This window comes from Sus scrofa, chromosome 4 (assembly GCF_054392235.1).
Source record: "Sus scrofa isolate SSC_HxYL_T2T_F1_AM1 chromosome 4, Sscrofa_HxYL_maternal_Yorkshire_Landrace_v2.0, whole genome shotgun sequence".
Classification (NCBI taxonomy): Eukaryota; Metazoa; Chordata; class Mammalia; order Artiodactyla; family Suidae; genus Sus; species Sus scrofa.
This window is the reverse complement of record NC_139386.1, coordinates 15,030,216-15,044,322: the sequence shown is the minus strand read 5'-3', so window position 1 is coordinate 15,044,322 and position 14,107 is coordinate 15,030,216. Positions and strand designations below refer to the sequence as shown.

General features: G+C 49.1%; 1 protein-coding gene across 17 annotated transcripts in view; it reads right to left on the bottom strand.

Annotated features, from left to right (window-relative positions):
• Window positions 1–14,107, bottom strand: part of MTSS1 (MTSS I-BAR domain containing 1) — a 169,891-nt gene that overhangs the window by 143,729 nt on the left and 12,055 nt on the right. For all 17 annotated transcript variants that reach the window (XM_021088943.2, XM_021088948.2, XM_021088946.2 and 14 more), the window contains exon 2: window positions 3,231–3,292. In XM_021088943.2, coding sequence (XP_020944602.1) covers window positions 3,231–3,292 — 62 coding nt within the window. The remainder of the gene's footprint in view (window positions 1–3,230; window positions 3,293–14,107) is intronic.

Here is a 14,107-nt window from a genome sequence, read left to right as displayed (position 1 = left end):
GTTACAATCCCTGGCCTGGGAACTTCCATACTCTGCGGGTATGGCCATATAATTGAAAAATAAATAAATAATATACATCTAAGTGGTATAGGTGAAAGTAATTTTTTTTCTTTTTGCCATTTCCACTGTATATGGAGGTTCCCAGGCTAGGAGTCGAATCAGAGCTGTAGCCGCCAGCCTACACCACAGCTCACGGCAACGCTGGATCCTTAACCCATTGAGCAAGGCCAGGGATCAAACCCGCAACCTCATCGTTCCTAGTCAGATTCGTTAACCACTGAGCCACGACGGGAACTCCAGGTGAAAGTAATTTTGGACCAGGAAAACAATCTATCTACATGGATTGGGAGAGGGAATCTTGGAGGAAGATGATCTAGGGTCAAACAATTCAATTTAGAGATGGGACAACACACCCCAACTCTCAAGTGATTTCCAAGATCCCTAGTTCATACCGGAGCTGAAACTAGCAGCCTAGGAAGCCACTATAAGAGCCTGGCTATCTGATTTTTCCCCCTAAATCATAATTCTAGTGAAACTGAGAGACTATTTTTTTCAACATTAGAATGTCATCTTAACAGCATCTTTGGAATTCCTAAAAGCAGAGAATGAGGAGTTACTATACTCATTTGCTGTCCTAGAGGTCATTTTTTTAAAATTTATTTTTTATTTATTTATTTTTTGTCTTTTGCCATTTGTTGGGCCGCTCCCGCGGCATATGGAGGTTCCCAGGCTAGGGGTCCAATCGGAGCTGCAGCCACCGGCCTACGCCAGAACCACAGCAACGCGGGATCCGAGCCACGTCTGCAACCTACACCACAGCTCACGGCAACGCCGGATCGTTAACCCACTGAGCAAGGGCAGGGATCGAACCCGCAACCTCATGGTTCCTAGTCAGATTCGTTAACCACTGCGCCACGACAGGAACTCCCTAGAGGTCATTTTAAATCCTTTGCATCCCCTTGAGCAGAGGACAAGGCCTTCAGCACTCTGTGGTTCCTGGCGTCCCAGTCTGTCATTCATTGACGAGTGAGCACCACTGCATGCCAGGGCTGAGAAGCCCCAGGGCAAGCCAGCCAGCCCCAGGCTCGCTCCCAAGAACTCTAAGATGGTACGTAGAGCCTGATGCTAATTCCCAAGTATTTCACAGAGGAATCTAGTCCTTACTGAGCAGTCCTAACAATGTAAAGTTGGTGAAGGAAGAAGATGAGAAGAAGGACTAGAAAGGAAGGAATTCACAATGACAAAAAAAAAAAAAAAAAAAAAAAGACCTTTGGATATAAGCAACAGTGGCTATGAAACAACAGGCTTCTGGAAGGTGCTGGGAAATGTAGGCAAAAGGCTCTCAGAATCACACTTCAAAATGAGGCCTGATGTTCTCCAGTAGAGCAAGAAAACACGCTGCTCAAATTTAAAAAAAGACATAATGACACATGCACTACACAAAACAAAATACACACACACCATTTCGAAGCCTGTTTCTTCAAGAGCCAGCATCAACGGCAAACCGTAGAAAAGTTAGCTTTTTCAAACGCCCTGGGACTTACAAACAGTTCATTCTAATTTACAATTAATAACTGACACAACTGGATGTATGTTCAGTCAAGTCACAGCCCATCTTCCAAATTCAACGAGCCAGCTGTCGAGGTGCCCTGAGTATAACGAAATCCCCAGGGTTCCCATGAACCTGAGGATCAAGGTCAAGTGTGAGGAATTAAGAGATTTTAAATACCGCCTTCCAATGAGCCCTATTTCGCCAACTGCTTTTGTTGCACCTTAGCCCTCTCTGACTGGGCAGAGCAAACATGCGCCCACCAGCAGGAGAGAGTGTTTAAGCCTTATCACTTCTCTAAGACTTTTTTTTTTTTTTTGCTTTTTAGGGCCACACCCGTGACCTATGGAAGTTCCCAGGTGAGGGGTCCAATCAGAGCTACAGCTGCCAGCCTACACCACAGCTCAAGGCAACACTGGATCCTTAATCAAGGATCGAACCTGCGTCCTCATGAATGCTAGTCAGATTCATTTCCACTGAGCCACAACGGGAACTCTCCAAGGCTATTCGTCTCTTCTACAGTCTCGCCCTTACCCTTTTTCTAAGACAGAAAGTTCAACCATGTGCGTGAGGCTCTTAGGGTGCTCGCGACCAGCTACTAGAAGTTTGACAAAATAAAGAAATGGTCCCTTCCCTTAGCCCACATATTGGTTTTTATAATTATGTACACATATACATATATATAAATACACGTGTACACACACACATATGTACATAGGTTTCTATGATGTACTTTGTACCGGGGGGGATAAGATTGCTTTGTCTTACTCTGTATGTTTAAGACAACTCATCAGTTAATTATATTAAGCTTTAGCTTCCTCACTGGATAAAGGGGAAAAACATCTTTTCCGTGGTCAACCCTGAAAGGCTGCCAGACAATTAAAAGGAGCCAGATAAGAAAAAGTGTGTGTGTGAGTGTGTGTGTGTGTGTGTGTGTGAGTGTGTGTGTGTGTGAGAGAGTGTGTGTGAGTGTGAGTGAGTGTGTGTGTGTGTGTGTGGTGGGAGGAGGGGAGTTGTACTTCAATGGCTTCCAGGAGGACACCTCCTACAGGATGAAGACCAACCTATTTGCAATAAATGATGACAGCGGCAGAGCTGGGGAGAAGGCCTCACTTTCTGAGCAGAGGAGGTCAGATCTGATCTGGTGCAAGGTCAGATCAGACCATTGACCTGACCATTCTTCTTCAGCAAAGAAATGGTCAAGGACTTGACAAGTGGCAAATGGGTCACATTCTAGAGCCCATGGTCCATTTAGATGCCCACTCATGGCTCTGGAAATGCCAGGAGGCCAAAGGAATGGAAGGGGAAGGAAGTTCCATCTCTCCTGGTTCTTCTCTCCTACAGGAGAGCCGTGGAACGTCCAGTCCTGTGGCTGAAGTTCTTGGCAGTGACCCTTGGTGTCAACAGGCAAAGGCCCAAGATTTAGATGCTACCTAAATACTGCTTGTTATTACCTTATATATAATACCTCATTTGACTCTCAAAATTCCAGTGGAAGGAGGCAGAAGAGTTTAATTTTACATGTGGGAATCAGGGGCCAGGACAGGCGGCTAATAAGTGACAATGCCACTACATGGTTCTCTATCCGCACCACTCCCACAACTAGTCCGAATTTGCCTCTGGGGTGCATCCTACTCCACCCTCTGTCCAAGGATGCCGGGGATAACATGCTTTTACTTACCGAAGCTGGGACTGTAGCTTTCCGGCTTTGTTTATGAAATCTTCCCAAACCGGATAGCTCCCCTACAATAAAACAAAGCCGTCCATCAGTAAGTCAGGCTGTAACAGACATCTGATTAAGACACTGACAGCACACCCAATGCCAAATACACAGGAAAGCATCCGTATATGCCCTCTTCCTTCGCAATCTATGATACGTTGCCCAGGTTATATGTAAGCATATCAGCTCAAAAATGAGCTAAGAAGGTGCTCAGTCCCAGTGATCCTGTAAATACTACAGAAACCAAGTGGAACAAGTTCTCCAGACTCCATCCCATACCTGGATGCGTCACTTTCTGAGTCACCAAGTGGTGGGTCCAAATTTGAGATACACAGACTATTCAAGGCTCTACCCCGAACCTTCTGATCCCAGCTCTGGCTGTTCTCGCCCTTAGCCCAGAGGACAGGGAGGAGGGAACCAGAGTGACCCGGGCTCCTCTCCAAGACAGGAGGCTATTGGGAAGCATCATTCGACGAGTAGAATCTCAAGGTTGGGTGGCTCTGCTGATGGCTTGAACCTACCATCTACATACAACAGGTCACAGGTGGTTCCCTGGCGCATTGCAGCTCACAGGGAACTCACCGACCTCCATGGCAGCGCAACCAAATCAGCCACGCTGTCCCGGATGTCCACCAGGCCCTAGTTCCAACTTTCCGGGGGTCCCCAGAGTTAAGACCAAACCTGCTTCCACATGCAACTCTTTTCAAAGAACTGAGGGTAACCAGCACATTCACCCGCAGCCTGCCTTCCTTCAGCTCCCAAATGCAATGCACGGGACCCTGGCCCACATCCTCACAGGCTCCTGGGGACACTCCATCACACCTCTCTCCTCTTCTCCCGAGTATGATGCTCAGACACAAACTCAAAACTGCAGGTGCAATTCGGACTGGCGCAAACCGGAGTGGGATCTGACGTAACACATTAAATTCACATACATTAATTTCTATTAAATTTAGAATGGATAAGCAGCGAGGTCCTACTGTACAGCACAGGGAACTATATCCAGTCTCCTGAGTCAGAACATGACGGAAGATGGTATGAGTAAAAGAAATGCATGTGTGTGTCTGACTCGGTCACTATGCTGTGCAGCAGAAACTGGCACAAGAGTGTAAGTCAATAATACTTTAATAAAAATAAATATATATTAAGATCACGTTGTCAACAAATTCAGAGTCAATGAAAAATAAACCCAGAGAAGAGGACACCATGGTGAGAGAAGCAGTGTTGGGCACTGAATCATTCAAACATTGAATAAGAGTAAACACCTGGTGGGTTACAGTCGCAGGAGAGGATGTAAAAGTGAGGAATCCTGACAAGGTAAAAACAACACAGGACATCTCTTAATGCTGTCATTAAGGAGAAGATGGAGGAACGATAATGAAGTGTATCCTCTCATCTTTCAACGCAGAAAACCTATCAAAATAATCCAAAACTGAAATTGACCTGAAACACAATGACGTCACCTTCCTAATGCACTCTCTTTGTTGTTTTGTTCTAGCCACGTCCACAGCATGCAGAAGTTCCCGGCTTGGGATCAAACCCAAGGCACGGCAGTGATAAGGCTGAATCCTTAACCGCTAAGCCACCAGGGAACTTCTTCCTAATGGTTTTAATAATCCTTACTTCTTACCCTTAAGAGCACAGTTTCTCAACCACGCCACTGACATTCAAGGCCAGATAATTTTTTTTTCTCTGCCAGAGGCAGAGAAGGGAGGGCGGTGCTGTGCATTGCAGGATATTTAGCAGCATCCCTGACCTCTATTCACTAGATGTCAGCAACATTCACAGATGCCACTGATGTGACAAAATGTCTCTAGACACGGCCAAATGTCACCTACAGGGAGAACCAGTGCTTTAAAGGGGGGTCTGAGGAGCTGTATCTTTCGGTGAAGAAACAGATATCTGAAGTTGAGCGATTTCTTCAAGATTACTTCAGTTTCAATTGTTCTGTTAAATGAAAGTAAAACTAAATCCTTTTTTATTTTGAAAATACTGTGAGTTCCCTTCATGGCTCATTGGTTAATGAACCTGACTAGGATCTATGAGGATGCAGGTTCGATCCCTGACCTCGCTCAGTGGGTTAAGGATCCGTGCTGCCATGAGCTGTGATGTAGGTCACAGACATGGCTCAGAAACCAAGTTGCTGTGGCTGTGGTGTAGGCCAGCAGCTGTAGCTCTGATTCAACCCCTAGCTTGGGAATTTCCACATGCCTCAGGTGCAGCCCCAAAAAAACAAAAAAGAAAATACCGTGCATAGAACATCTGTTATAAAACTGCCCATTTGTATATTTCTCCAATGTAACAGGGCTGTCTGAAAATGTACATAGACTCATCTGGGAAACTGTCTACCAAGTATTAAAATGGGCTGTTGCTGGGAGATAAGATTTGGGTGAATGTGTTGTTTTCTTGCTTGTACTTTCCCTGTGGTGATAGTTTTTTGTTTTTTTGTTTTTTTGTTTTTTTTAAATAAGGGTCACATACCATTTTTATACAAACAGCGAAGTCATTACATTAAAAAAAAATTAAGGAATCTCCTGAGGATGCCACAGGTTAAGAATCTGTTGTTGTCAGTGCTGTGGCTCTGATTACTGCTGTGGCAAGGGTTTGATCCCTGTCCCAGGAACTTCCGCATGCTGCGGGCATGGCCAAAAAACCAAAATTTAAATCAAATTAGCAGTTTCAGCAACAAGAGCACCGTGAATTTCCAATCCACCCAAACCCTAAAGTCTGTCTCATATGCAATGCTAGATCGCATCCATCACGTCTGCATTTGTGCGTTTGGGACCTGGGCGGCCTGACCGCAGGCTCTGGATTTATTCCTCCGAGCGGCAATGTGCTCCCAGGCAGGGGATGCCGAGCTGCATCAGGCCAGAGATCCTGTCGCACTGACTCCTGGCAGACGTCCCTGGCAGCTCCATCTGACACCATCTTGACACCAACACCCAGGCACAGGTACTGTCAGCATCTGCTAAACCTCTCAGCCTCCAACCCATCTTTATGCCCTGGCAGGTTCCTTCAACCAAGAGCATAACTTTGTGTTGAAGGAAATCCTGTGAGGCCTCAGGCTACCGTTTCAGGCCCCACAGGACATTGTGGCGAATCCCAAGTAAAGCAGATATTTAGCATTTTCTTAGCAAGACAGGAGGAGCACCCCTTTTACAGCTACAAGCCATTAATTAGACATTCGGGCCAAGATCAGAGCCTTTGCGCTGGTCACTGGAGCTCTCCATCCAGAGGGACATGGGTTAGCATCCTTAAGAGCACACGTGTTCCACGAACCAATGACCCCCCCATCTGGTCCCTGCGACAGTATGAGAAGCCAGAAGAGGGGCAGAGACACTGACCATCAACTTCTGGCCCAAGGAACCATCACCTTTCATCTACACCGAGGACACGAGAGCTAGGTCCTCTTCTGCCCAGCACCAACCACAGAACCCCTGGAGAAGGTCACTGAGATGATGTGTAATGTTTCTAAAGAAAAAGCTGAAGCACGTTCACTAAGAACACACTAGAATGGCCAAAGGCCTGGGCAGGAGGCCCCGACTCCTGAGTTCTAGCCACAGCCCTGGCAGTCACTTGACCAGGGGAACGTCACTTGACCTCTCAGGCCAGTTCTTTATAATGATCAAGAAGAAAAACACCTAATGCCATCACCGTTACTGTCAGTGTTTCGATATGCTGACATCATGGGACACTGAAAGAATGCAGGGACAGACTAAGGGACACAAACTCGGGAGGCCACTCTCTGGGACAGAATCTTAGCTCTCCTGTCTGCCATATGACATTGGGCAAGCTGTCTGACCTCTGCATGTGTAAGTCACCACTCCCCGGGGCTGGTGCGAGGAAGAAAGGTGCTGAGCTATCCAAAGGGCTCCGAGCAGTGCTGGGCACACCACTGAGTGTTCGAGAACCTTTGAAAGTTCTGATAAGCGTCTGCAGGCTCCCAGGAAACTCCCTTGGGATGGCAGGAGAGATGTTTACAATTTTCTAGGTCACACAGCATTGTAGATCAACTATAATTTAAAAAGAAACACGAAAAAACTCCCAGAGTTCCCATTGTGGCCCAGCAGGTCAAGCACCCAACTAGCATCCATGAGGACACAGGTTCCATCCCTGGCCTTGCTCAGTGGGTTAAGGATCTGGCATTGCCCTGAGCTGTGGTGTAGGTTGCAGACGCGACTCAGATCTGTGCTGTAGACCTCAGCTGCAGCTCTGATCTGACCCCTAGCCTGGGAACTTCCATATGCACGAGTGGCCCTAAAAAAAGAAAAAACTGGCTCGGTCAGACGGTCCACCCAGGCTGGAACCCCTCATTCTTAGTCCTAACTACAGCCCCCACTGTGCATCTATGAGTCGACCGTGATTAAAGCAGACACGGAGCTGGGCAGCAGGGCTCACGGTGACAGTCAATGTCTCTGCACGTGGCAGGTGGAGTCGTCAAACCCAGGTGAATGTGCCTGAAAACACCTGCTCGAACCACTTCAGAAATGACTTACCTGCCCCCACTTGGAGCCTCACTGCAGTCTTATACTAAATTAGCAACCAAAGGAGGGTCCCCTCTCCAGTCAGGGGGTACAGCCCCCAGCTCTCTGCCTACAAACACCCACTCAGCCAGAAGAAGGCTGCCAGCAGCAGCTCTCTCCCGATTTCACAGTATTTGACAGTCTATCAAAGAGTGTCAGGCCCACCCGTTTTAGGCAATATATAATTTAATGGATTCTAAAAAAAAAAAAAAAAAAAAAAAAATGAACTTCTAAGAACAGAAGACAAAAACCTCCTTGTTGAGGATTTTTTTTAAGTGTGTAAATGTTATTAAAATTTAAAGGCAAACGATGTTGGGTTGTTCCAGATTTTTTTTTTTTTTTAAGTTTCTTTCAAGGAAAAAAAAAAAGTTTCTACCCACCGAAAAGCAGTTTTACTACAAAAATTCAAAAGCTTGAGGAAAGGAAGGAGGAGGAAGATGAAAAAGTAATTGAGAGAAAAAGCCCTAGGTTGCTCTGGGTAAAGGAGAACAGGCTCCAATTTCAAAAGACATTTGCAAATCAAGACGCTGTATGGATGGAGAACCTTTTTAGAAAGCAAGTCCAATATGGTCCTTAATTTTCTAATCTGCACCACCCACCAAGATGCCCCTGAAAGCTGTCTCCCAAAGCGATGTGTCTGCTGGGGCTCTATTCCTGGTTCAGGAGACCTCCAGGAATGAAGGCATCCCCAGAGCTACGGGGAGGTCTCAACACAGATCCCACTTTGGGGTCTAGATGACACAGAAAGCTTTCACAGCTTTCCAGACTAAAATCAAAGAAAATAAGACTCCAGCCGAGTGCCTCAGTTCTGCCAAGTCCAAAGTCAAGGGCAAAAGGAAAGGAGATGCTCCTCCCACCGGAACCCCTTGACTTTCTTGGCGGGGGGCAGGGAGTTTTTGAAGCCTTAGGTGTTTGTTGAGAATAGAACTCGGATCACAGCGGGTTCTAAGGAAAAGGAAGAGTCCCCTACTGCAGAAAGCTGGTATGCCTACAAGCATCACGCTGCATGACTGTCCCCACTCTCTACAGGGAGAGAGGCAGGACCTCCCTGAAGACAGGCTCTAACTCTGCAGCCACGAGGTGCCCACCACACTGCCTCCTTGAGGGATGCTCTTTCTTCTACCCTCCAGAGGGATTCCACAATCTGGAAAACTCCTACTCAGCCATCACCATCCAACTCAAATGTCACCTCTTTCAGAGCCTTCTGGGACCCACCTGCTTCTCTCCCATCATGCAGTTCACCATCCCTGAGTCTGAGTCTCCCCCACGACACTGTGGGCTCAGGGACAGAGGAGTGAAGGGAGGCAGGGAAGAAAAGCATTTCCAGGAAGAGGGACGAGCGGGCTCCTCCAAGGGACACTGGAGTGGCACGTGCACGCTAGGGGAAGCAGGAGATGGAAGGATGGACCGTGAGCAGACTTTCAGGGCAAGGTCCTGCACCACGAGTAGGACAGCAGAGTAAGACCAGGCAGCCTTCACTCAGATGGCGAGAGGCACAAACCCCCAAGCAGCGAGGTGACAGGAGAACCTGGCGACAGGGTCACACACCTGACAGCAGCCTGGTGCCTTGGGAAGCGGGGGGAATGAGGTCATTTCCTTACCTCTGAGGAAAAAGGCCCATCTGATCTTCGTCAGCACCCCAAGAGTTTGGTGGCCACTAAGCAAATACACAAGGGGCTGCCCTGCCTGCCTCAAGGTTGAGCCCCGGGGACACCCCCAAGTTCCTGTCCTCTTCCTCCAATTTTCCCACAGCCAGACAGCCGGGCAGGCCACTTGCCTAACCCAAGTGCAGGGCTCAGCCAGGGGTCATCCCGGCTTGGGGTTCTGTTTTGCTTTGTTTCGTATTCAACAGAGTCCTGGGCTGGCATCCCACACACGGCACATTAGGATAAACTGCGTGTAACTCATTGGCATGGATGGTTAACGGTGCCCCGTAAATAATGCCGCAACTGCCTCTCCCAGCCCCGGCCGCTGCTGTGACAGCGGGACCTCAGGGGACAGCTGAGGGAATCAGACACCAAGGAGCCGTGGTCAGAGAAGGGGCAATTTGAGAGGAGCCAGAGATGGGAAGGGACTCTCAAGAGGAGGAAGAATTCAGCTCAGCTGAGAATGAAACAGGGACCAGAGGCAACAGACCATAAGGAATCAGGTTCCAGCTCAAAGGGTCCAGAGAGAGGCTGGTTCACCAGTGATCGTGGCTGATGAGAACCTAAGTCTTGGGGACACAACTAAGGTCACCTCCCAGGCCCCTCTTTTCACCTTGACAAGAATCCCTGTCACCACCACCATCATTAAGCATCACCGTGTCTAAACAGGTGCTAGGTGCCAGATGTACAGACCGGAATTTCTCGAGTGTGGCTTACATATCCATCACCTGGGGATCTTGCAAAAATGCAGGTTCTGATTCCCTTAGCCCTTGGTGGGGCCTGGATGACACATGTTTCATCTGAGTGGTGCTGAGGCTGCAGGTCCATGGACCACACTTGGAGGAGCGCAGCTTAACACACACTCTTACTACATGGTCACAAAAACCCGATGAGGCAGGTGCTGCTATTATCTCAGAGCTGAAGAAACCAAGGACCAGAGAGGTTCCATCGTAGCAGCCTAGGCTGAAATTCGATCCCTTTGATCCCAGATCTGCCTGACTCCATGGCTCAAGTGCTGCCTTGATTCTGGGAAGTGCAAGCAGCAAGATGCACAGAGCCAGCCTCCGGGTCCGGCCCCAGGGCTGCAGAAAGCCGCTCAATAGGCAGGCTGGGTCCTGCTTTATCTCAGGATTCTGGAGGAGCCCAAAGGAGAGTGGGGAGCAGGAATTTCCCCAAACACACAACCCCCGATGACATAACCACAAATGCCCTGGGGGAGCTGTAACGTGGCCCTAGAAAGGGTCAGCATCCTCAGCCATGTGAAAAAGAAAACACAAAACAAGGAAAAAAGCCCTTTGAGCAGAAAAGGTCAAAGAGAAACACACCGGAAATGCCTACAGTCACTGCCATTAGTGTGTGATTATGGATAATTCTGTCATGTCTTCAGGTTCCCTGTGGATGTTGGAACTGATCTGCTTCTATCAGGAGATCAGAGAGCCTGTCTGGAGCACCTCTGCAGGCTGCTGCTGCCACCACCTCTGCCACCAGGTCCCTCCTTAGGGTGGGTGTGAGGGGCACAGCCCCACAGCATCCCTCCCCTTCTTTGGGGCACACCCTCAGTGAGATCAGGCTTCAGGGAAATGAAAAGGCTTCAAGAGGAAGTTCCTCACCACAGCAGGAACGCCTCTGGACTCCTAGCTGCTGCTGCTTCTTCTTTTTTTTTTTTTTTTTTTGTCTTTTTGCCATTTTCTTGGGCCGCTCCTGCGGCACATGGAGGTTCCCAGGCTAGGGGTCTAATCGGAGCTGTAGCCGCCAGCCTACACCAGAGCCACAGCAACTCGGGATCCAAGCCACATCTGCAACCTACACCACAGCTCACAGCAATGCCGGATCCTTAACCCACTGAACGAGGCCAGGGATCGAACCCGCAACCTCATGGTTCCTAGTCGGATTCATTAACCACTGAGCCACGACGGGAACTCCATGGACTCCTAGCTTCTTGAGGGAGCAAGGCAGGAACCTGCCGCTTCTCTTCTCAAACTGGGAGCCTGTCACGGCTCTGTCCCCAAAACCGCCCTTTCCCAACCCATCCTGTAAGATGAAGGGCTCCCATTAGCCTCAGACAAAAGGCGCTGTGTAAGTCTACCCATCATAAAAACCATTCCTGGGCTTTTATTTCCCGATTGGGGCTTGCCTGATCCACTAATTACACCTGTCCATCAAGTGGATGACAGCCTTGCAGATAATCAACGGTTGCCTCCTTGCACGCCCACCCTCACCCACTCACCCACGCTCACCAGCAATAAATATGCCTGTGAAAAGGACTTCACAGCTCTGTGTACACTTGGCGTGCATTGCCACTTTCCACCAAACAGCTTTCCCCTTCCAACAAACTCCACAACCTCCAAGTCCCACCCGGGCTGCTAGGAATGATACCCAGGTGGGCACTGCCAAAAAGGGGCTGTTTGTTACTACTACACTCACTGCCCTTTTTCAGTCTTTCCACCGAATATCCTCCTCTTTGCCTGGATAGAGGCCCCTAGGGGAAGACATACCCTATGCCTAAAAGGATCATTGTGGAAGAACCTGACATAGTGTCCGTGAGGATGTGGGTTCGGTCCCTGGCCTGGCTCAGTGGGTTAAGGATCTAGCGTTGCCCTAAGCTGTGGCATGGACTGCAGATGCAGCTCAGATCCAGCATTGCTGAGGCTGTGGTGTAGGCTGGCAGCTGCAGCTCTAACTCGACCCCTAGCCTGGGAACGTCCATGTGTATGCCATAGGTATGGCTGTAAAAAGAAAAAAAAATTTTTTTTAAAAAGGATCAGGAAGTTCCCGTCGTGGCACAGTGGAAACTAATCCGACTAGGAACCTTGAGGTCGTGGGTTTGATCCCTGGCCTTGCTCAGTGGGTTAAGGATCCGGCGTTGCTGTGGTGTGGGTGGCAGACGTGGCTCAGATCTGGCGTTGCTGTGGCTGTGGTGTAGGCTGGCAGCTGTAGCTCCGACTGGACCCCGAGCCTGGGAACCTCCATATGCCGCCCAACTTCAGATCTCCCCAGTAGGGACACAAGTTATTCAGTCACCGGGTGCCACCCTCTCTTCATCTGTAAATGATGCTTGGGTTGATGGTCTCCACCTCAAAGGATGGTAAGGAGAGTAAGTGAAAGAGTACAGGGCACACAAGGGTGACTAGCCCTTAGAACTCTGGAAATGCCGACAACTGCTATTTTCATCAGCTCAAAGTACAAGGCCAGCCACCCTGACCGGGAGATTTAATGGGCACCTCCCATGCACAGGCAGTGGGTGGGGCTTAAAAGAGACGGCACAGCAGAGGAATGCCAAAGCCTTTGAAGCACCACACTCGATGGACATTAAGTCCAGGAAGGTGGGGTGGCTGCAAATTTCCGGGGGGTGGGGGTGATGCTCCGAGGAGCTCTTAAAGGACAAAAGGGAATTTCCTGGGCAAAGACGAGGGAAAGAAGGAATCGAGGGAGGAAGCATTCATTCCTTGCAAAAGAAAGAGAATTAGCAGAGGACAGGGAGTACAGAAGAACAAGCTACATCTGGACACGAGAGTCATTTTGTTCACCTGGAACACAGCCCAGGGAGGTGTGATTTTGGGGGGCGGGGGAGCAGGTAGGGAGCGGGGGGAAAAGCAGGGCGATCCTGCCTGCTCACTTTGTGAGCTGCAGAGGAGGCGCTCCTTTTCCTTTTTTTTTTTTTTTTTCCTTGTCTTTTTAGGGCCACACCCACAGCATATGGAAGTTCCCAGGCTAGGGGCTGAATCGGAGTTGCAACTGCCAGCCACAGCCACAACAGATCCAAGCCGCATCTGCGACCTACACCACAGCTCATGGTAACTGGGATCCTTAACCCACTGAGCGAGGCCAGGGACCAAACCCACGTGCTCGTGGATCCTGGTGGGGTTTGTTACCGCTGAGCCACGACCCGAACTCCTCTCCTACTCACGGTACCCTCCGAGCAAGACCTCCCTAAGACTCACCACCGGGGAATGCTGGCTAAACCTACAGAGACCTACACAATCAGAATCTCTGGGGATGGGGCCCTGGGATCTGCACTGACCACATTTCCCAGGGAACGCTCATGCTCTGCTCACTAGAGTCACACACAGATTTGAGAATCATCCCTCTAGATAAGATGCCACATGGCTCTGAGGCCCTGCATGTGCGGCCTCAGCAACGTCTCAGTCCTGATGTCTAAGCCCTGCTCCTTCACAAGTAATCCCTGGGGATAAGCACCCGCACATGGGAATGTGAACTGACGCACGTTGTCACAAAGGCATTCCTCGATGGGGTTCAAAAGCCTTGAAAGTAGGTACCTTTGACCTGGGATAAATCCTTCTGGAGAAGCCATCAGTTTAAATCAACATGTAGCTACAAGGATGTATTCATTGCACTGCCGCTTAAATTGAACACAGCCTAATCACAAATTCGCAAGGAACCAGCCCACCTCAGGGCCTTTGCACATTCTCTTCTCTGGCCTGGAACATCCATTCCCTGATATCCACATACTTCATAAGCTGTGGTTCAAATGTCACCTTCTCTGTGAGGCCTTCTCTACCTACCCGTCCTATTTAAAAACAGCCACACGAGGCCTGCTTTCTTTTTCCCAGTTGCACCTACTCCTAACAAACCCTGCTTTCTTTTTCCCCATTGCACGGACTCCTAATAAACGACACAAGTGGCTTACTCAGTTTGTCTGCCCGAGACC